General features: G+C 43.9%; 1 protein-coding gene across 3 annotated transcripts in view; it reads right to left on the bottom strand.

Annotated features, from left to right (window-relative positions):
* The window catches only part of rspo2 (R-spondin 2), a 60941-nt gene that overhangs the window by 13362 nt on the left and 23993 nt on the right, over window positions 1–23586 (bottom strand). For 2 of the 3 annotated variants that reach the window (XM_076889850.1, XM_076889851.1), the window contains exons 3-5: window positions 19298–19482; window positions 11307–11450; window positions 10852–11040 (exon numbers count right to left, since the gene is read on the bottom strand). In XM_076889850.1, the coding sequence (XP_076745965.1) occupies window positions 10852–11040; window positions 11307–11450; window positions 19298–19482 (518 nt within the window). Of the gene's footprint in view, window positions 1–10851; window positions 11041–11306; window positions 11451–19297; window positions 19487–23586 lie in introns of all 3 variants that reach the window. The other variant, XM_004566769.2, reaches the window with a different exon arrangement.

Here is a 23586-nt window from a genome sequence, read left to right on the forward strand (position 1 = left end):
TCTGCATGTATGCATTAGCAAATTCACCATCCTTAGACCTCAAACTTGAGCTGAGAACAAACCTCAAATAACGTGTCAAATTGGCCCAACTTTCATGTCAAGGATCATCACCGATGATGAGATCTGGGTCACTGGCTATGACCCAGAGACCACACAGCAGTTTTCAGTGGAATAATCTGAAATGTCCAAGCCCGGAGGCGGTGAATCAGATCAGGAGTACAACCAGAAAACACGTTCATCTTTATTTTCGATTTTGGACTCTGGGGTCAAACTGTCAACACGGAGTGCTAGTTTAATGTCCTAAGTCATCTGAGGGGAAGAAATTTGGCGCATGCCATCGTCTGACCAACGGCATAGCACTGATTAGGAAGACGTTTTTCAGTCACACAGACATAATTGTCATTCAACACCCACCCTGCTTGCCCTTAAAATGAAATCCAAGCAGTAGGATTGCTGTTTTGACACACTGGAGAAGACCTTAAATAACCTTAAAGTGTAATTTATGGTCCTGCAAATGCGTCCGTCTGCGTCCGTTTCCTTTTGGGCAGCAAGCGGAGAGGGGGTTTTCACCCACCGCAGACGTGCTCGCGTGCAGTACTCCAAAATCACAACTGCACGTTGCTGGACGCGGATGTCGTACGCATGTGCCAAATGCTGATTAGTTGAAAAGTGGGCCGAAACATGGAAGGGAGCCACAGAGGAGTTCCGTGCAAATAGGAAAACCACGGAAAAAACTTCAAAGATCAAAAAAATAAAGCACGAAAAGTACGTTGTGTATTCATTTTCAGTTCAGCTTTCATCTGTTGCAATGTCGGTCTTCTCCGTGGATGGCTCACAGACCAATGACAGCAGACCGGATATACTACATACTCTAACTCAAGAACAAAAACTTCCAGTAGACTGTGAACCATGAATTCTACTTAATGATCATAGCAGCATTTAGATCCAAATTGTGCGTGTTACTTTATAAGTGCAATGTTCGGTGCCCTTGCATGGTCAAACTAACTGTAACTGTAACAATAAAAAATTAAAAAAACCTCTGCAACAGCAAAAACACAACAGAAGTAGAAAAAAACCCAAACTCTCACAAAACACAATGGAAGTGTTTCTGGGGACACAATAATGTGACGGACCAGCTGCCGAAGTATCAGATAAATGTTTGCTATTAGCCGTTTACTCACTTTTGGAGCTGTTCCGTCACAGTAGTGTTTCTTCCAAAAAACTTTTATTTTGTGATTTATTTATTTTTTGCTTTTGCATTATTTTTTTCTATGTTTGTGTTTTATTCAACTTCTGTTGTGTTTTGTGAGCTTTTGTAGAATTTCTCTCTTTGCTGGTGTTTTCTTAAGTTGCAGTGAATTTGACCCCTCAGGAACACCGTCAAAAAGTAGTTACAGAAGGATTATTGCACTTTGTTTACATCAAAGTGCTGAAACCCTAAATCAAGAGGAACGTGTCATCCACCCAAAGAAATACAAAGATGCTGCATTATATTATTCTTGTCCTCTAATATATTGCTTACAAAATAACAAACCATGGTAACATTGCATGAATTGCTATTTGCCTTTGAAAATTCATGGTCTGGTGCACTTATGCCACCTGCAATTGTCTAACAATAAAGAAATACTGGTGAGTCCAGGCTGTAAAACTATTGGACATAGTGAAGAAGTAAGCTTTAACAGAATCAGATGCTTGACCTATTTCTTTTTCAAAACTAGACTCATCAAGTAGTCAAAAACCTGAACCAAAATGCATGGCAACAAGGCTCAGTGTCTGCTGGGATGGAAAAAAAATAGGCAAAAGCTTGATAACATGCTAGCATTTCAACTTTAATAAGACACTACTTAGTCAGTATTAGCTTATATTAGCTTACAGCTAGATCTGTCCTGGACAAGTGGCTAAAAATCAATCAAGTTAAATACCCTACCTGCCACTCGCTCCAAACTAAAAGCATGTAAGAAGCTAATAACTTCAGATTGGCTCGTGGAAGCTACTTTGTGCTTGTGTTTTTTGTTCTTAGTCTGAGCATGTCAGGGTCACTAACATCCTGCATTCACTCATTTAAGCTGACATTGTTAACCTGTGACATTACCCTGGCATTTTGCTTTTAGTTGTGTGCTGATGAGAGTGCAGTGTTCTTCAATGCTGGTACGCTGGGCTTGGCCTCTACTTACCACCGTAATGGCTGTGCTTTTAGTCTGCACCCCCTGTATTTGTCACTTAGTTCACACAGACACATAGAAAAACACCCCAGACATACACGCAGCCAACGGCCAGCAGGTCTATACTTGTTCTTTGTTGTGTCTACATGTCTCTGCGCTGGGTCCACGTTCATGGACATGAGTGGGTCAGAAGCCACAGCCTCTCTCTCTGAATCACTAGCTGTAATTAAACGCTGTGATGGCTCTATACAGACACTCGGCAGCAATGGAGAAATAAAGTGAAGGCGATGGAAAGAGGAGGAGAGGAGTTGAGTGGTGTGGAGTGGAGCTGAGTGGAGAGGGGTTCTTGGAGGCTGAGCCAGTGCAACTGTGGACCAGATGTTTTCAGGCTGTCCCGTTCGGCTCCTCGCCTGCCTTCTATTCTCCTCAAGCCAGACCGCTTAGAGAGTGAGGACCACAGAGTGCCGCTTCAAAACAATGTGCGCCACGCGAACACGTCCTCCTCCGTGGCATGCACTTTATTCCCGCACTGTGATATGTGATACACGAGCACTAGCGTGTCATTCGAGTGCGAGACAGGAAAAGAGAATGGAAAGAGGGACGAGGGAAAGAGTAGATAATGCGGTGACTTGTTCTGCCTGTGAGGTCTGTTTTACTGTTTATCGGTGTCTATTACACGTTTCTCACACTCGGGCGGTGTAAACGGGTGTGCGCACGTGTGCATACGCATCCTCATCTGTCTGGCGTGTTGTGGATGTGGAGATGAAAGCGTTCGTGGGCCCCACAGGAGAGCTGGCAGCAGCGGCGAACTGGAGGTCTGGCAGACAGAGAGGCGTTGCAGGGATGGGGCGCGATCAGACAGATCACTGTTTGACCAGTTCGGGTTATTTAAATATGAGGTGACAAACCCCAACACGGGCCTGCTTCAAGCTATGGGTGCTTCATATTTTCAGACTGGAGAAGAAATGATGGCTTTACATTTTGCCTTGTTTCAGCTTTAAGAAATTACAATAAATAACAGAGTTGACTCTTATACTCCTATAATTTCATGCTGGAAAAGCCTCTAAAACCATAGTAACCTCCAAATACATAGCAATGAACTTCAATAAACATTTTTTTAGAGGGCAAACAGGTTCCATATAGTCACATATTTTACAAAAGGCCAAGGAGTGCTACATATATGATCCATCACAACTTCAAAGATCAAATCAGAAGCTGTTTCCATCTATCCTTGTAAAGACTGTCTTGTCTGCAGTTAAAAAAATAATAATAAAAAAAAAAATCACAGGGTGTAACGGCACCAATCAAGGGGTCGTTGGTCGTTTTATGGTCATGACCGTTTCATGGGTAATATCAGCCCATACACTGCACAACGGGGGGGCATGAGAACATGAAAACATTCCACTACTGTAGAACATTTCCCCTCCTCCCCCTCTTCTACCACCTCCTTCTCTCCCCCCACCAGTTTGCTGCCACTTTGTTTGTTTGTGTACGTCTGTTTTTGATGGGGTTGTTGATGTCGGCCCATATGCCTCATTTCCTCAGCCAGAAGACGACAACGGAAGCCGCGCAACCGACGCAGCGTCCCCTCGTCCCCGACAGAGTTCCTCTCTGAAAACAGTGTGATTGCAGTGAAATGCTGTCTGCAGTCACGGGTGAGCGCAAGCATCAACTTTTGGCTGTCGCCATCAGCTAGCTCGCATCAATGGGAATAAGGACAGCAGTAATGCACATTTCAATAAGCCCAGTCAAACAAATAAGAGGACGTCTGTATCTAATGTGCGTACACGAGTCTACAAAAGGCAGTTCAGCAAAACCACAACTTAACTGGGCCAAAGAGTGTGAAAAAAAACAACAAAAAACCCTCACACCCCTCCTCTTTCTTCCTGCTTGGAAAAGACCAGATGACAATAATGTGGAGCACGGAGCCCCAGTGAGTGCCACTGACCCCTCCTCTTCCAACGCCCTCCCCTCCCTCCATCCCCCCGGTCTTTGAAAGGCCTCCACATGTTTATGGTTCATGCCTGTGGTATGACGATGGATTCTCCATATAAAAGCCAGCAGGATCATGGGTGTTTCAAATATTGCTCTCTGAAGACAGTTGCAGACAAAATGACAGCAGCCATATTTATTTTGGTCAAAGAGCAGGGACACTTAGTGGGAAGTTAATCAGAGACACCCCTGTTTCCCCGCAGGGTTCCAGCATCACCCCCACATGCCCTATAAGGAATGTACCCAGGGAAGAGAAGTCTCTAAGAAGACTACCGGTAATGACCTTCTCCTGCAGTGGAAGATTTAACACCACCACGAGAGGCCAGAAAAACAAACCCAAAGGTTCGGTTTGAGACCATCGGCATAAAGCACGTGTTGATGGTCTGTCCAGACAAGAGCCTAGACAATCAATTTTAGGGAGATATGAAACACAAGCGGAGAGATGGGGAGAAAATCATGGCACAAATGCGCACACGTGATAGATGAAGTGTTAATTTGTGCGTGTGACCGTGGTGGTGACCGTAACTGCCATTGGCACTGAGATGCCGGAGACCTGGCCAAGGCAGTGACAGGTTGATGTGTCTGTCCTCTTCACCCACGCTCTTATTCACTCCAGCACAGCGCAAAACTTCCAAAACACGCTCACCTCAGTTTTACAGAGCCACAGCAATGTGTGCAACACATGGAATTTGTCATGTTTAAATTAATTCGCTTTTTTTTTTTCTCGTCTTTCGTCTGCCCCAGATTTGGTAAGAATTTAATTAAATCAATGATTGATGAGTGTTTGTGCAGTGGGTGGTGGTGGCAGGTGGGCGTCATCACAGTCAGACACCAACTCAAGCCCATGTGACCGCAGCCAAACCATCAATGCTTTCCAAAGGAGGCAGAGTGCTCCTGAGGCCCCCTCACCAGCTACTGTGTCAGCCCCTATGGAGCAGCCTTATTAAATGTAGATTAAGCCGTGGCTCCATCAGTCACAACAGGCTGCACTGAGAGGCACAAATAATCACTATGACAGGGTGGCTGCCAATTAGGGCTCTCCTTCTGTCCTGGGAAAGCGCTCCTCACTCCACTCCCGCTGGCGGGAAGAACTGATCCAGATTGTCCGTGATGTTACCCGGGCCAGAGATCGCCATTAATCACCACCTGCCATTGTAGTGCGGTAGAAATCAGAGCGAAACTTGTCATCTGTGCACCAGCTCCACTGACTTCCTGTAGCGCACACCCGGCGAACATTAATTGGAATAATGAGATAAGTACACAAAGGGAGAGGAGTGCAAACCTTTACTGTCGAGAGCTTTGGGTAGAGTTTAGAGCGGTGTCTCGAGCAGAGCTCTGTCGTTGTTTGGCTTGGACCCACTGCGCTGTGAGCTTTTCTGCTGAGCCGAGAAGACCACGCTCCATCAATTAGGCTCAAGTTGAAAGTGTGCATCTGTTTTAGAAGCAAAAAAAAAAAAAACAGGAAAAAAAAAACTGGCCTCATAGTCGAAGGCTACATCCGACAAAAACACACACAGAAATGTGTTTGGATGTCGGGTTTCCAAGCCAAACACAGGCCAGACTCAGATGTGATCATGCTGAGTGCGTAACTCAAATACTCAGAAGTGAGTGGCATCTTTCGCCAGAGCTTAAACCCCTTGGCTCGGTGAGTATAAACACCAAAATTGTGTCTCACACGCTCATAGGCATACATATATACTGCTCGCTTAAATGCGAGCGCTGGCAGAATCCAGAATTGTTTGGGGTCGCGAGCGGTGTTTGCCACAGACAAAGCAGGCTGAGCTGAGCTTCCTCCAGATTGGATTTAAGGCAATCACCATCCCTCTGTGCATCATTTTACAGGAGCAGAGACTTTCGAGCAGATGGTTCGCAGACGGTGAGGACTAGGGGGGTCCGCGGTACTGTGGATTCACCGCAGAACCAGACTGGGTTCAGACAGAACCTGGCATAAAATCCCACCAGTCAACCAAATCTTCCTGGAGTCTGGTCTATCCAGGGCGGATCTGCGTTCCTTTTAGTCTCGTACACCAGACTGTTGGTAGTGTGCCACTGCTCTGTCACGTCCAATGGCTTAAATGGAGACAAAGGACCTCAAAGGCCTAGAGATGTCACACTGCAGAGGAGTGATGAGGTGATACACTGATTCTAAGTGGGTTTATCCTCTTCTACACCCCTGCCTCAGAATGTATTAAAAAAAAAAAAAACCCTCAAGGTTCAAATTGATGGCATTGGGAATGGACTGAGCAGCAGGAGCAGAAGAAGTAGTTATCACAGTTACAGTATAAACATAAACTGCACAGTTAAGTTATGACAGGCAGTATTAGTGGTGGCTGGATCCAAGCACTTAAATGACTGATGGGATGGAGGGCTTGGCCTCAGCTGAGCCCTACAGCAGAAAGGGTTTCTCTGGTTACACATACGAGAGATCAATACTCTCACTAAGGCCTGCAGCTCTCCCAAGTGCAGGTACATAATCCAATGGCCAAAGATAATCATTATATGCTCCTTCTCTCTTAGTCTTCCTCTCTCTGCCTCTTTCTGTTCCTCTCTTTTTCTTTCCATGAGGTCAGCGATGTGCCTGCGAGTCTTCACGGGCTCAGAGTAGCAGTCGTAGAAGCGTAACTGTACACTGAAGCACATTGTTCTAAAAAGCCAGATCCTAAATGTCTTTTGGTTATCACTTCCAAATATTTGCAAAGCTGTAAATTTTTACTATTTCATAATTTCATATTGTAAATTTTTTGTGCTTGTTCGCTTAACTTTGGCCTTGGCCGCAAATATCTACCTTTACCTAGAAACCTAATAAACACCTATGGAAATACAGCTCTGAGAGCTGATTTGCAGAAACGGTTGGACATGAGCCCGAATTACAATGGGCCATTTGTGTTGGATTTTACTCCCTCTTAAATGCCAAATCGGGGATAAGAGTTTTGAAGGCTTTATGTTGTTTACACAACATTTAATGTCACTGCCATCGCCGAAGCGGCCATTGTTCAAAGATTACAGTAACATGACTGGGGAAAGAGAGAAAGCTGAGGCAACTCCAAAGATGGTTTGATAGGCAGAAGGAAAATGAACTTCAAATGGGCATCAAACTCATCGCACACATCTGCTTGTAAACCAGTGAATCTGATGACAGGGGGCTGCTGGGAAATCTCTGTAGGGAATTCCTTAAAGACATCACCTATCCTCTATTCCCATCAACACACAAGTCAGGGAATGGGAGGAAGCCAGTGCTGATAGTGTCAGAGCTGCTATTAATAATGTCTCTTTATTGTTTCTAGCCTGGTCAGAGCAATGCTCCAGGGATCCAGGGGCTATAAGAGCATTTTACCATCTCAAAGGTACAATGCGTTGCCATGGTGGTCCAAATGTAGGTTATTTTTGCAACTTTTTTCCGTCATTCCCACCTGGAAATGACAGGATTTCACTGTTATTTCTTGTAAGTTTGGAGAACTACGTGAACGACAACCAAAATGTTCCTGGCTAAACAACGTGGCTCCGGATGCTGAAAATATACACTAATTATCTGTCTACTCATTCTATGTGTTGTCATGTATGCAGTACAGTTGTAATGCTGCAATAGCGTTTTCTTTAACAGAACCCTTCACCGCATGTTTTGTCTGTCCGTGCGCCACAAACCTGCGTAATCAGGATCCTGCTTTCCTAGCAAACACTGGCCCAAATGGATCCCAGCAGTGCGAGTGATATACGGTGTTTGCACTGATCGGCAACACGCACTGAAGACATCAGACGGTGCGTCATGTTCAATGTGAAAACTCACCTCTTCACTTTATCTGGGCTTTACTTTTTCCTCTTGTGCACATTTTACAGGGGGATTAAATCTCTGCAGACACAGAAAGGGAACGAAGATCGCTCGTGTAGCGTCTGTTTGTGCCCTGCCTGAGCTGGGAGACAGGGATCTGTCTGTGACGTCCAGTGTAATTTAAATACGTGGCTGTGTTGAAATGCATCCATAAATAGCATATAGATACATGCTTCCTATTATTTTCTGTCTCCATTTAATCCGTAGCATCTTTACAATGTGCAGTTATACAATCCTGTGCTGATGTCTATGTGCTTTACGTATAAATAAAACATTGATTACTGCATTGCAAGGTTTATCATGTGCATGTTTCTGACTAAACTGTCAGAGACAGACTCCATGACGGTCCGACATCCTTTAGTGGGACCTGTGACCAATTCTGGTATTCTTTGGTGAATGCCAATTGAGCTACATGGTGCTAAACTGACAGCACAGGTCCCACTGAAGGACATCACGCCCCCCTGTACATGAGTAGCCCAGGACACACTGGAAGTCATTTTGTTGGGCTCTGGCAGCCCTCCACTTGAGAACAAGAGAACAGATACTGGTCCTGTTCTTGGTCGATGCCCTGTGCAGCTTTCTTTCTGCATCCTCCAAAATTTAGAGACTGCTGAAAGACAGCAAATCTTCTTGCAGCAGCACATATACAATGTGTTGTCCTGAAGGAGCTGGACTACCTGTGCTAACTGAATGTACTGGAGGTATTGTCTCACGCCACCAGTAGTGATAAGGATGCCAACAAAAAGAAGAACTTAAGAAAATTAGTCTGAAGAATGGAGAGAACAATGGACTGTTGTCACCATCTGTATTCAAGCAAGGTGAAATGATTTCAAAATTCTTTATGCTTCTTTACTGTACAGATTTATATCAATGATCATTAACAGACTTTTTGTTACACTTTGATGATCGAGTATCATTTTCTGAGCAATGTATTTTCTCAGATAATTGCATTAAAATCAGGCCAAGAAGAACAGGCACCATAAACTCTCTAAAGGTCCAAGTTCAGTGATTGAATCAATTTCAAGCATCCTCTGCCAGCACTGGTGAATGTGGCCGTGCCCTTAACTTTAAGCACTGATGCAGTTTAAAAGCGTTAGCTGAAACAGTCCGAAGATGTTTGGCAGTAAAAATTCTCTTTTTACGCCTGTAATGTTAGCTATTTTAACATGGGAAGCTATGTGGACTGAGCTGTATTTGGAGCCCCCCTCAAGTGGACACTTAAAAAACTGCAGTTTCCGCCTTCTTTTTCAGTCCCGGATGTCGCTGCTTGGATTTCACTCACGGACGTGATTATTTGCCGGCGTCTGTCGGCTGAGCTCCCAGGCAACAGTTCTAGATGTGTGCACTGCTTCTCCTCCCATTTACTTCAGCAGCTTCCATTTTCACATTGTATTTATTTGAATTGTAGAGTGTTGCATTTCACCGGCCTTTGCCAAGAAGGGATTTTTCACAAGCAGTGAGGAATTAACAACACATGCCTAAGTCTGAAATTTGCCTTTATTTAACGGGCCACCGCAGCACTTCACAAGCCCAGAGAGCCCCAAGATGCACACACAGTGACACTTTAACACACGTTTTGTAACCACTAGAGATGTAACTCAAGTCACTGGAAAGGGAACTGTACTGAGAGGTTTACAAAGACTGGATCATCAGGGAGCAGTAGCGTTAACTAAGATGGACATGGGCAAGTCTGGTGTCGAGTTTTTAAAGAATCCAAAGGGGGGAAAAAAGCTTCTGCTACGCACTCTGTTCATAATTAACAACTCTCCATCACTGACTTCATGCTTGAGATAACTGACGACAGTAACCATGTACAAAAATGCCACATTTTAATTAAAGGAGGTCATAAAATTTCTTGGAAAAGGTCAAGCAGGCATGGCAAAGTCATGAAGAGGTGCGTGGGGGTTGGGAAGAATTTCCCTGACAAACAGCAGAGTGCTTTAGGAACTAAATGTGCCATGGAATCACAGTTTCCAACCCAGACAGCAGCAACCGCCTCGGTACTGCTGAAATATGAGAAACTATCAGAGTTTATTTCAAGTTTATTTACTCTTTCACCACTTCGCTAAATGACCCTCCCATTCAACGGTCTAGGCCAAAAATGGAGAAAAATCCTCAAGGTTAGAATATTTTCCTCTTTCTGTTAAACACTGTTTTGACAGGCTGAATGATATCTGCCACTGTAATTGCTTCCTTATTTGGTGAATTAAATATTTACACTTGGCCTATTCTAATCCAAAGTTTATGAGAGACGTAAAAGCACATTAAGGGAAAAGACATTTATTTTAAAAGCACTACTAACTGAGGCCGTCACCCCAAATGGTGTGTTTGGACCATCTAAGAGAAAATGGTTTACTTTTTGAAAAAAAAATGTTTCCTTTAGCTCTATTTGCACACTGAGAATTTCCAGATTTGACTTCTCATTTAATGGCCTGACATGCATGCAGCACGCACCGCAAATATCTCTCAAGTTGACGGGAGGAAACAGAGACGGCCATTGAGGAAACCTGCAGTTTGTACTTTGAAGAGTTCCACTGAGGAGATGGAAGAGAGGGGCGAGGAAATATACCCAAGAAAAAGAGCAGGCTATCTTATGGCCGCCATGGAAAAACTGTGATATTTCACGCAAGGAAATGTGACGGCACACCTCAAAAAAAAACAGATTCTGAAAACACAGGTACAGGAGTTACATGAGACAGGTGGAACTCTGACAGGATGGGAAGAATTCTCCTTTGGGATAAGTGCACTGTTTTCTTTAATATTGGCCCGAGTAGAGCAAACCTTAAAGTGAGTGTGGATAAAATCGGGACTGACTGACAGAAAGCCTTTCTCATACACAAAAAGCAACACATGGCTGTGTAACTTCCTCACCGTTCCTGCAGTGCCGCTTGGCCATTTTGCACATCCTGGACTCGGCGATGGTGGGACAGGGTATTGTGTCCTTGGGTGGTTTCTTTACAATGTGCCGCGTTCGGGTCTCCAGACCCCACTTAAAGCCACAGGTTTTGTTTCTCCTGGTGCAGGCTCCCCATTCGCTCCACTGACCCACCTCGCAGCCCTCTGCAGAGAAAGACAGAAAAAAGTGATGTGCCGTGAAACCACAGCGCTATCAGGGGTCAACACAGATACCCCGGGGTCAAGATTAATGCAAGCTGAAGGAGCTTTTACTTGGATGCCATAACTTCTTTGTGTGTGGTCCCATTGTTTTTTCTTTAATAAGCAACTCACACTGAGAAGTTATAGAATACTGTTTACAGATAAAGAAAGGTGTAAAAGAGAAGGAGGCATTTCCATTTTTTTCTACATATTTGTTTCGCTTCACATACCTCCACACTCCATGGTATCTTCCAGCGGGGCAAAGCCCTCGGGGCACTTATCAAAGCAGCGCCCTTTGTGTAGGTAAAAACCCGATTTGCACTTGGTGCAGAAGTCTTTACTGAAGCAGGACTCGCAGTTCTCTATCCTGCACCCTGGAGGGAGAAGCAAAGAAAGAGGGAGAGTCATCAGCAAGCCTCTCATCTGGAGCTGATCGAGAGCTAAGGGGTTTTGGGGAAAGGGGGAGGCCTTGAAGGAATTATACCGTCTCTCCCACAAAAAAAAGAAAAAGTCGATAATGCTTTGTGATTCATTTCTCTACGGAGCTCTAGTCTATATCATAGGACTTGTTTTCCCTGACATCAATGTGTTTTCACCTTCGTGTTCTTGTTGCGCAGTGAGCGAGCAAACAGTGTGAAAACGCAGCAGCAGAGCCGGTGAGGAATTATGTCACGCTGACCTCTTTCAACAGGATGAACTGACATCCAGCACATGAGCGCACATGTTTTCAACTAATGCTCGTGCTGAAACAGGAAGAACACATCCCGCCGGAGCTCTGAACCTCTGAGTCCTTAATATGCTGTCGTATCACTTCACACGCTTCCGATCCGCGTGCGTTTCCATAGCTAAAGATCATTCGGAACTCGGGTTTTCATTAAACGGCGAATAGTGGCTCTTGATCACAAAAGCGGACGACTCTGTGTGGATGCTTTGGCTACAATATGAAAGGGTGGCAGTGCGTTTTTTGTTTTTATTTTTGGAGTGGAAGGTGGGACGGGGACGACAAGATTTTCTATTGCACAGCTAAATAAATGCTGAATCCTTTAGTCAGCAAAACCAACAGCGCACTTATCCTCCCACGCCACACCCTGGTGCTGCACATGACACCCTGTGCCGCGCTTGCAAAGAAAGGCAACGGCAATGTGTCATCAAGCTCTCTGCAAATAACACATCAGGCAGGGCGAAATTACAACAACCACACCAACGGGGCGACGCACAGGCCCACATGATTAGTAGGAGCCTCCCCGGGGCTGTCTAATTTATGTTGCTACTCAGAAACATTATGTGGCTCTTTTGCCCAGTAAATTCAGAGTGAACCAAACCTTTAACCTGCAGGCACCATCCACCTCAGACTGGAAGGCTGGGTTCTTGTGTAGGGTGTCGTCTGCTCTGCTGATTGTGTCCTGTATGAGGATGCATAAGCTTACATGCTTTTTCTCTCACGTGTTAGTGGTGGAGGCTGAGGGTTGCTCTTTTATCTGTGACCCTTGCAGGGCCCAGAGATGGGAAGGTTCTCACAATCACACCCCTTAATTACACCATCTTCAGCTAACCATCAGGCCTCCTCCTCGACATTCCTCCAAAACAAGGGGGTCCCTCCCGCTCCACTTTGAACCCTAAAGTATGGCCTCTGCCCACTCACTCTGGTCTCACGCTTTCCCGACCAGTCTAAACAAACCATGGACACACACACACACACACACATATGCACAAACACACACATACCAATAAGATAAGGCTAGTTATAAATGTGATTCCACAATAAAGCTGCACTCCACATTCTGAAAAATGAAGGTGGACTCATCATCAATCACTCGCTCCTTGAGCTATTTCCTGCTTTCACACATCGCTTTTGCTTTAATAATTCAATCATCTGATATTATTGTATTATTATTATTATTCATCTACATATTTTCTAGTTTCATTACGGATTTTCTGGCGTTGACCAGGCCAAGCAGTTCTGTTATAAATGCACTCTGCTGTTCTTTTTAAGTATCCTGCCTCTGTCTGGATAAGGAAGTTAAATCAGCAACGCTTGGGTCTGATACAAAACAAGCCCAATACAGGGAGCGAGCAAATAAATCACAGCGCTAATTGGAAAGCACAAAGCTGTCTTTTTACCCCTCACACTTCCCAGGCCTGTCATCACCTGAGAGACTTTTAGCTTTTGGACCAAAAAATAAAAGAGGGAGCGGGAGAACAAGAACATCTGGCAGCACTCTGAAGCACTGGGGCTGTTGTGCAATCCTTGGTTATCGACAGTAAATATGAGCAACCCAGATGTGCGGAGGTTTATGTCCTTGCAGAAGCAGCATAAGCACTTGACAAGGTTTTTGATTAAAACATCACTCTTGGTTTCAGTTTTTCAGATGTAGCCAGGCAAAGGCTCAAACACCCGGGTATCTAGTTTTCTAAATAGCAGATAAGCAATGATGTCATGCTGGGAAATGGATGAGGTGGACGACAACATCAATGCAACTGCATGGGAGTTAGAAATGAAAGTAGGCAAAGCCGGAGGGTCAGAGGTCGTCGGCATGAGGGGCAGGTTAGGAAGGGAATCCCTGTGACAGACATTCAGAGTCCAGCTATCAGCCAAAAGGCTATCTGGAACAGCGTGGGCTATCTGAGGCACCGGAGAAGCCCCTATACTGACCACCGACCAGCTCAGCAGTGAGAAGGCTAGTCCAGCAGCTCCAGAAACAGATACAGGGGAGTGGGTTCACTCTCCCAGCGGGATTAACCTCTGGACCACCTTTAAAGTCTTCATCTAGGTGCCACAGGGAAACTAATGAGAAATAATGAGGTCATCAGATCCCAGAGAAGGCCCGGTGTTCCTGTGACTTAAACTTATTATCATCATTATCTCCCAGCCTGGTTCTGGCTGTGACTTATATGATGAACACTGGAAAGTGTGTGTGTGTGTGTGGTGGGGGGCAGTGGCTGAGGATGCTCAGTTTTGAAGAGATTTCGTCAGTGCTTCACCACTGTTACAATGTCACTGCTTCACTTTTCTTTTTTCTTTTTCATCTGATTTTGCACTTCAGTTGTACGCGGTTTGCACGCCAAGTGCTTTTGAAGTCAAGACATGAGTCACCGAGTGTCCCTTGTCATCTAATAGCACATGCTTGGCAGAAGGAAGTCCCTCAGCTGTGGTCTGGATGGGGAACCCACTGATTTGATCATGGACACTTGAAGCTCCGTGTCAGATTCTGTCAACTTGCTCCACTGGCTCACAGCAACATGTGTAATCACTTCATTTATTGACACGAATCCTCGCTGTGCAGAGAGCGATGGTGTTAAATCATATTGTTCCTCACAGGCTTATAGCTGAGCCCGGAGTTGGGCTGTCAGGCCAGTCATCAGTCTACTGAGAGAGCCACCTCCACAAAACTAACCAGACTTGATGATGCACAGCAGGAGTGTCCATGTTATAAAAAGGGCCTGGCAGAGTGAGGGGGAAAACGAGCCCTCTTTTTCCATCTTTCTTATCCAGCCTAAGTCGAACAGCTCTAACCTACTGTAGGGGCCCTGAATTTGGCTGACATGGAAGCTTTGGCTTGCCCGCTGCCACCCAGCCATGTCGTGTGGGGCTGCGGACGGCAGATGTTCGTGGCAACAGCCAGCGCTGCCATGTTCTTCCCGACACTCTCTGTGCGTTTTTTTCCCCACATGGCTGCACCTCCGCACACAAGCGCAGAGCAAGGTGGAGCAGAGGTGATGTTTCTGTCAGTCAGTATCTCCCAAAGAGAGATCAGGGATGACAGACATGTCAGCAGGTCCTCGTAGTTTCACTCCAAAAGGCACAGTCTTGTGATATGCTGGGCTCCTATATTCCAGCATGTACTCGCAGACAGCTCAAGCTTCAGACGGTGGTCAAGCGTAGACAGCCCTTCCACTCTTGCACTTTGGCATGCATAATTATGCAGGTCTCTGAGAACAAACCCAATTCAACTCTGTGTCTGGGTGTAAGGTCCTGGGAGCGGGCTTGGTTTGGTGGGCCCGTTGTATTGTCTGGCAAATCTGAAAGTGCGGTTAGTAAAGCTGTGATGATTAAATGTCCCTTGGTGAAGCTCAAAGGCCAAAAGCAACTGGTCTTTTTGTTGGTTAGACTGCAATGGAAATACCCACATGCTCAGAAGCAGAGCGAGGAAAGGGGAGCTTAAAGGAAAGACTCCTGCCACTGTTGAAAGCTAAAGGCAGCAAAAACTTAAGTACCTTTACGCACACTTGTGCCCATATGGTTAACGATCATGATGCATAACGGATCTGCAACCCAACAAATTCCCAAAATGCACTTTAAAATTCAAATGATCTTGGAGAGGTTACATCCAATGAGCTTCTATTTTGACCCATAACAAAAAAGAAAGAAGTCTCTAGAGCACAACAGACTGGCACTAAATTAGGGGCAATTTTTAAATCACATTTCCAGGATACTGGATCTCAGGCCTTGATTTGACTGGTTGGTGGCTGGCAGTGAACGCAGCGTGGGTTTTTTAAAGCTGCTGCATTGGGGTAAGGCAACTGTGCTGGCAGCTAGAGTATGTCTAGCAGTGGGGGGTCTGTAATACACCCCGAGGGAGGAAGTCTTCAATGCAGCCCTGCACTCATGCTGACTCTCTCAACACTTTGTCTCATACAGAAGACAGCTCTGATAGTCGCCTTTCAGCTCATAATTCTTTCAGCCAGTGAGCTCGCTTGTGATAGCAAATGACAGAATATGCTTTGGATGAGGATTGTATATTAAAAGCAAAGTGATATGAAATGTGACTTTGCAGAGAGCGTGACTTCTCTACATTCATGCAGATTTGGCTGTACACAAAGCAGCGCACTGTGTGTCCGTTGCTACAAATCTTCCCTGCAGAGCGGTGGGCTGACACTCACAGACACCGGTGTGGGGCCTGTTCTGGGCAACTGATAAGAACTCCCGTGGATAACACTGGAGTTATAGCATATGGTTTATGGCTCATATCAACCCATTCATTAGCTGCTGAAAGGAGTTTCAGGGGAGCAGAGGTCCAAGAACATAAAATATGGTCACACAGAAAGATATTATGCAACAAAAAGACATTACTGACGAACCAGCTCCATCTCCGTGATGGCAGTAAACACTGTGGCTCCCATGTCTCAAGCCTCTTTGGAACCTAGCTGAAGTGTAGCTGCAAATGGGCTTCCAGTTACGTTACGCCACAGAAAGCAGAGCTCCCATTGTTTCAGTCTCTAATTATGGTGTTATCTTCCCTGCAGTGAATGGGAAACCCCCCAGAAAAGTGTGCATTAAATTTAAAATTCATCATACGGCACAGTTTCTCAAGGTATTCAGAGGAAATTCAAGGAAACATTTTAGTAACAAGGAGCAGCAGTCAACGTTGAGTTCTTTGCGGATTTGCAAAGAGCAAAGATTTAAATGATCATACATTAAAGTATTGCTGTTGGCTTCAATTTTAGTAGAACCGCATTATCACAGTTTTTGGCGAGCACTTTCCCAAGACATGCTAGTCAGGTGGACCAGACTGTCTGCAGTGCACAGAAGCTGGGTGAGAATGTGATCCTCTAAAGAATGAAACGCGTGAATGACGACCTGTTAGAAGACCAGAAAGCCACAAGAAACCTGCTTTCCAGATGAGCCAGCTGACCCTAATAGAGATCAACCATAATAGTGCATTTGGAGGATCTTTAACTAACAGTTGTAGTCAAGGATCTCTATATTTATGACCAGGAGCTTGACCCTGAACAGCAGAGAAAGTACATCTGACATCTAAATTTACAGTCTGAACCATGACTTGTTCAACATAACAGTATACATACGATTTTTGTATTTGTCTTAGATTCCATACCAGTGAAACTACAGCCCTCTGTCTAGCTATCCTTGCTTTATATTGCATAACAATGTCAGTTTACGGTTTTCCTTTAGAAAAAGTGAACATTAGATTTCAGAGAGAGTCCCCAATCCTATCGACCTCTTGCTTAGTAGAAGAATTTCAGAACAGCCCTCAAAAAAATTCTTGAATGTGATAAGATCACACAGACAAACTCGGATTTAATAATAAACAGCTGTCCTCTAAGTGATTTCAGAGGCAGTGCTTAAAAAACACCAAAGAAATAGGGCACAGAGAACCCCTCATCATCGCCCTTCATGTCCACTGTGTCTGAGTTCCAGTTGCCTGCATTAGCTCACAAATATTACCTTCCAAGTCGATAAAATGTCCGCAATAAAATGATCGGATGCCAGCTGTTTAGTGGAAATGACACACAGAGCGCAGTTGAGAGTGAGACTCGAATAGGAAACCGGATTAGAGAGCCACAGCTGAAGCAGCGATCACATCAAAGTAGTTCTCGCATTAAAGTCTGATGCTACATGACAATACAAGATGTTGTTCTATGAGCAGTTTGCATGGCCAGTGATCCAGATTAACTTCCCACACATCAGGATCCCTTAAAGTCAAAATTCAGCCTGTGTGGGGCGGTGCAGTCAGGAAAGCAGGGTTAAAAAGTAACGTTTTAAAAGACTTTTTTTTTCTCTTCGACCAAAAAACAAGATGTCTTTCACTTCTAGCTTTCTCTGAGTAATGAAAATGGGATAAAGTGACTTTGGAGCCTTTAGGATTTTGCCTCTAATGTGGGAAAACTGATGAACTATGAGCATGCAAAGAGCAAGGGTTTTGTTTGTGGGTATCCAATTGATACCAGCAGTCTGCTAAAAGAGACGTTCAAAGTTTCAAACTGCACTACAGGATATTTCTGCAAACCTTTTGTGATCTTGTTATCCTAAATCCAAAAAAACATCCTACAAAAAGGAAAAACCGCCCATTTCGAATAATCTCAATCTCAATGTATTTCCTCAATATTTTTAATTTTATTTAGTTAGTAAAGGTTTAGCTTTATGTTTGGTAAGAATGGGAACAGGCTGACCCACAAAACACTGTTAGTAATTAAGAAAAACGTTATTTTAAATTCATTCATGAATTTATATTTTGAACCTTTTATAGTACTAATTTCTGAACAGAGCCTCAAAGACTGATGGAGAATCACAACCTGACCAGGTAAAAATGAACATGCGCTGATGTTCCACTGCCAGATTTCTGGACACTGAAGTTTCACTTTCAATAGAGGCCATTTATGGCTTGAAGAAAAAAGAAATTGGTAGTTTGGCTGTAATATGCTTTTATTTTAATATCAAAATGAGCCAATCTATATATTTGCATCTAGATGGGCTACGGTTGCTGCATGTCAGAGGCAAAGGTACGGACATCCTCATCTGGGACTTAATTTCAGTACGCCTGTCAGAAGTTTGGCCTAGGATTTAAGTTCCACTGTTTTTATATGAAACACTCAGCCAACACCTATAAAGGTCCTCTCTATTTCTCTCCGGCCATATTTCACGTTCGTAAAGGTTAAGTTACGAAAGTGAAACATGAAGAGGAGAAGGACATATTTGATTGACGAGCTATTGTTAATAGTATAATCTAGAGTATGTAAGACCAAAGGTGTGGTCCAAAACACTAATATGCCTAATGATGAGGGGATATTTAATATGGTTTCATTACTCAAACAGTAAATAAAAGTAAGTCAAGTTCTGAATTATATTGCCTTTCTCTAAATACTAAATACAATATTAGTCTAAGGTGTAGTGCCACTTTTATTGCTTTACTTTTCTTAATCAAACTCTCCAGTCAATGCACAATATATTGGTGGGTGGCCTGCTTTCTGTTCACAGGCAAAAAAAATTTCTTTGACTCCCAAGAAATTACACTGTCTAATGAAAACCTCAATCCACAAGCTCCGGCAATCAGTCGTTAAAACAAGTAAGTTTCCTTCCCTTATTCTAACATATAAACATCTTTCTCCATATTGCATAGTATCTCGAAAAGGACTGCTTTACCGTACTGCTGTTTAATGTGGCCCTAAAGCTAGTTTTGGCCTAATTGCATTTGCATTTTGGTTGCATTTGTGGTTCGATTTCATGCCTTCAGACAACCTCGCGTTACAGAGGCTGCTAAGACAAGGCTTCACCAGTTACATCCACCTGTGTGAACGGATGAGCCATTCAAATTGTCAGGCATGTGCGTCTCCTCTGAGTAAGTCGCAATAAATCATTCGCTGTGGGAAAATGGGAGGTGGTATTGTATGTCTGGCTAGGGAGCCAAGGGTGGAAGGAGATTTTGGGGAGTGAAGGTGGAGTGTATGAGGGATGCTGGGTAGGTTAAACTCGATAGGATCTTACTGGAGCACATGTTGAGTTCGGGGCTGCGCATGCCGTAGTATCCGGCCGGACAGTCGTGAAGACACTCCCCATACTGCCTCATCCTCTCCCTCCGCAGAAACAGGAACAGTTTGGGCTGGCAGTTCACACAGCCGTTATCCCTGGAGCACACCGAGCAGCCTTTACAGATGGGGTACGCACCATAGCTAGCTGCAGGAAGGACAAACAGGGGGGTGGGGGGAAGAAAGAGGGTGACATAGGAGCAAGAGTTGATTAGAATCCGGAAGAATCTGTCACTTTTTTTCGATCAAAGATTTTGTTCACACAAAACACACAGATTTATATTTCCTAAAAACTTTCTGAAATCAGCATTTGTGATCGATCCTTTATTGAACAGTGAATTTACCATCATCAATCAATGATCATCAGACACAAAAAATAATTTTTATTTTCAGTGCGTGTGTGTGTGTGAGGTCAGTGCTTCTGTTAGCTCGACTACCGCTGGAAGATGTAACTTCCACGGTGGTTCAGATGGCTGTTTATTCTGAACCAGCAACAAAGAAGCAGGATTCCTTCAGATCCTTGTATCATTACTCATCTGCGGATGACCGTAAGTTCACCCTGTGACAGGGACGAGGTGAACAAGAGGCAACACACTCAACTGTGGGAGGGCTGACCGTTAGAATAATACCTAAGTACAAGAGTAAAAACCCAAACAACCATAATAGATATATCAGCAGGATATCCTTCAATTCATAGTAAATATGTCCAATTCAACAATTTGTCATTCATGCAAACTCTAGTTCGCCTCTCAGCGTTCGAATGCTGATTGGTTATGAATGTGAATATTGCATTAATTCTGGTCAGAGCTGGCCTCCTAAACGATTGTGTTGAGACAGCCGATGAAAGCCCCCAGAACCGCAGCAGCTCTAGCCTCAGCTCGAGTTGCCTGTGGAAGACAAAGGAGCCAGTAAAAAGACAGTCCTTTCTACAATAAGTGACTTTCAATCTAAACTCCTTAGCATCCCGTTTACAGGAAAATATCCTCGGGCCATTCCAAACGAGAGACACTTCAGATGTTCTTCAAGCCAAGTCTTGAATATCACAGGCAGGGACTGGGTAACAGCGGTGCTTATACTGTGCGACCTACCACAACGCTTAATAAAACACTGTGTAGCAAGCTGGACAGCCTGAGAGACAGAGCAGAGCATGCCTGCATTACTGGCCATAGATCCACATATTAGATTTCTCTGAAGGGATTCAACCAGAAAAAGTGAGAGCTAAGTGGGCCCATTGCAAGCATCAGTTTGTAATCATGTAAAAAATAAGTCAGCGCATGTCGGAGGCTGCCTTGGTCTCATCTTTTTTTCATTTGTTTTGTTGGAGCGCTGGGAGACAGTCTTTAGAGAGGTATGCTGGCTCTGCCAAACTGTGCTCGTATTCCTGAAGCCAGAGTGGATGGAAGTAAGATTAAGTGCTAATCAGAATGTGTCTCTGATGGTCTTTAGGGATGAGGTTTACAGCGACACTCCATCGATCACAGCAGCGCCGTGATGTGCGCTCCAACTCCATTCATCACACAGACTGGGGATGGTTCATCTCCAGTCAGCACTTGCTCAGTAAGACATGAATGAAAACCCCAAATTAATACTAGCGTTGGCTCTTCCAATTCTCAGATGGAAAATCGTGTCTTATATTCAACTGTCAATCCAACGTTTTAGTTGTGCCAATGCAGCTCCAAGATGGCATCCTCAAAGTCATCTGGCGGATACAGGTGCGCCTTACCTAGCATCTAGTACAACTGGACAAATGTCAAGTGCTTTCCTTACCTTACAGAAAGTGCTATAATAACGTGCAGGAACTTAAAGCCGACTTCTATTTCCCGTCAGGTAACGTAACGCTATCGCTATCACGAGAATCACTCCCCCGAATATATCTCATATTTCATTCTGTCAATCCTTCCATTCTGTAAGACTAAACTGCATCATTAGACCCAACCTCAATACTCAACCATATATTCCTGTAGAATACACAATCTGGGTGCATTTACAGCAAACTGACATTCGCATTAAACCAGTCACATGTACTCCCGTCTGCCCTTGCTAAATCTGAGCATAGCACTGACAGAAAAGGAAAGCCAACTTGGCAAAGGTAAACCTGTCAGGCTGGAAAAAGTTTATTTCTGCAGCGCGTTTCAAGCGGGCTCAAACCTCTTAACACTATGCTAACAAAACTATCCTAACAAGAATGAAAGAAAAACACTATCCGGGCCTGTGGTCATCCCAGACCATTGGCAGGTCAATCAACAGAGAAATTATAGTTATTGAAAGGCCTTTTGATGAGCCTGGCTCAAAGTTCCCGCTCATTCTTTGCTCTCCGTTGTTTCTGCTTGTTGCTAATCTCACGGTGTCGGCAAGTGAGGACAGCGCAGTATACGTTGTTTGAATGAAGCATTTCCCGTGTCCTGGAATTACCATATGACTATGGGGAAAGTAGGGAAGGAAAGGCTGAAGGCAGTGGAGAGAAACTCTTTTGGTCCAGATCTTGGGGAGATTAGCTTGTGTGTGTGCGTCTGTGGAAAGGTTTGGAGGTTTAGGCCACAGGTATGTCAGGAAAGAGGCCACAATTCACAGTGTCTGGAGCTACGCTGTCCAACTCACGTCCCACACTACCGGCATAATGTCTAGTGCACTTTACATCAATCTGCCGACTGCCAGCAGGTTTCAGCCATTCTTAAGAAAAACATCCAAATGTACTTAGAGCAGAAGAAAAGATACTGAAAAGTAAATTAACAGACATCTCCATATATTACAGCAGTTTAATTTAATTTGGGAGGACCGTATAGTTAGTTTGCTAGAGAATATGTTCCAAATTGTAAATGTGGTCCCTTTTTCTTTTGGCATATTATGTCTTTCCTATTTTCAGACACCAGGTCTACTTAAACCCAGTCTATCTTAATGCTAAGTGTGTTCAGACACATGTTCCATGTTCTTCTTCTGTTCTTCACGCCCATGCTCTTCTTCTGTCAGTCACTTTGAAATTAAACTGACCCACAGATGTAGAACAAATGGACCGAGTGGTCAACATCTCATTATGGATACCAGGTTTAACGTATACGGTATGTATTTTGAGACTTCGGGAGAGGACTGCACATCATTAAAAGCACCACTCCTTTCACATGATAAAGTGATGTCGTTTACGATTTCAACCACAAAGTGCTTATTACGTGAAACAAAACAAATCCGCAGTTCCCACTTCTGACAGCTGAGTAAAGATCCCCCTGGGCTTCAAGTACTCTATTTACAAAAGCCCAAATCCATACGAACATCGCTGAAAAAGCCTCCACAAGGACATTTTAATACAAAAACTTAATAAGTGCCTCAATGTGTCATGTCTACAAGGCAGAGCGCTGTGCAAAGTTGCTGTTCTCATACAGGAACCACATGAAGGACCCCTCACATATCGTCTACCTCAGCCTTCACAAATGTACTGTGACAGCTAAACCCTGGTAAGTCCCGAGGGAGGAAAATACCTTGAAATCATTTGCATTTATAAAGAGAATTTACATAATGGGTACATTTTTAAAAGAAAATGCTGGCAGTTTGGAGAAGATTACGTCTGTGTGCAAGTTTAAAGCAGAAGCCAGTTAGCTTAGCAAGATCTAACTTTCCTCATTACAAAAACTGTCCAAAGTTTAAACACAGTACATGGCAAGTTAATTTATAAATAATTTATAAATTTCTGGACAGATTATTGATATGGCTAGATTATGATTATGCTGTTTCCCTATGCCCCAATATTTATACTAAATTAAGTTAAAGACCTGCTAATTATAGCTACATATGTAGCTTACAATATGAGCGCAAGACTGGCCCAAACCTTATTTAACCTTTGTCAGAAAGTGTACTTTCCAGTGCGCCACTAAGCAGTGTCCTTTCAGCTAATTTACAGAGGATTTTCTTTTTCTTCATGCTTCATGCTTCTATCCAACTAACTATCCAAAAACCCAACTGCACCTGGCATCTTGTGGGCTGTCTTCTCTAGAGTGAGATGGCAGCCAGTTTGGAAATACTCTCATGTTATAAAAATATAATAATCACCAAAATTAAAATTGATCATGTTACAGTGAAATATGCCATGCAGTTCCAACACCTGTTTTATTTTAGATCAATAGCAGTTAGCTTAAAGGTTTCTGAGAGTGACAAAGGCAGGGTGTTATTCTGGAATCCCCTTGAATTGCATTACTTAGACATCAACCTTCTCCAAATGAGGAATGACCAACTTGATGCCCCAACACAAAAATACAGTGC

The sequence above is a fragment of the Maylandia zebra genome, linkage group LG11 (assembly GCF_041146795.1).
Source record: "Maylandia zebra isolate NMK-2024a linkage group LG11, Mzebra_GT3a, whole genome shotgun sequence".
NCBI lineage: Eukaryota > Metazoa > Chordata > Actinopteri > Cichliformes > Cichlidae > Maylandia > Maylandia zebra.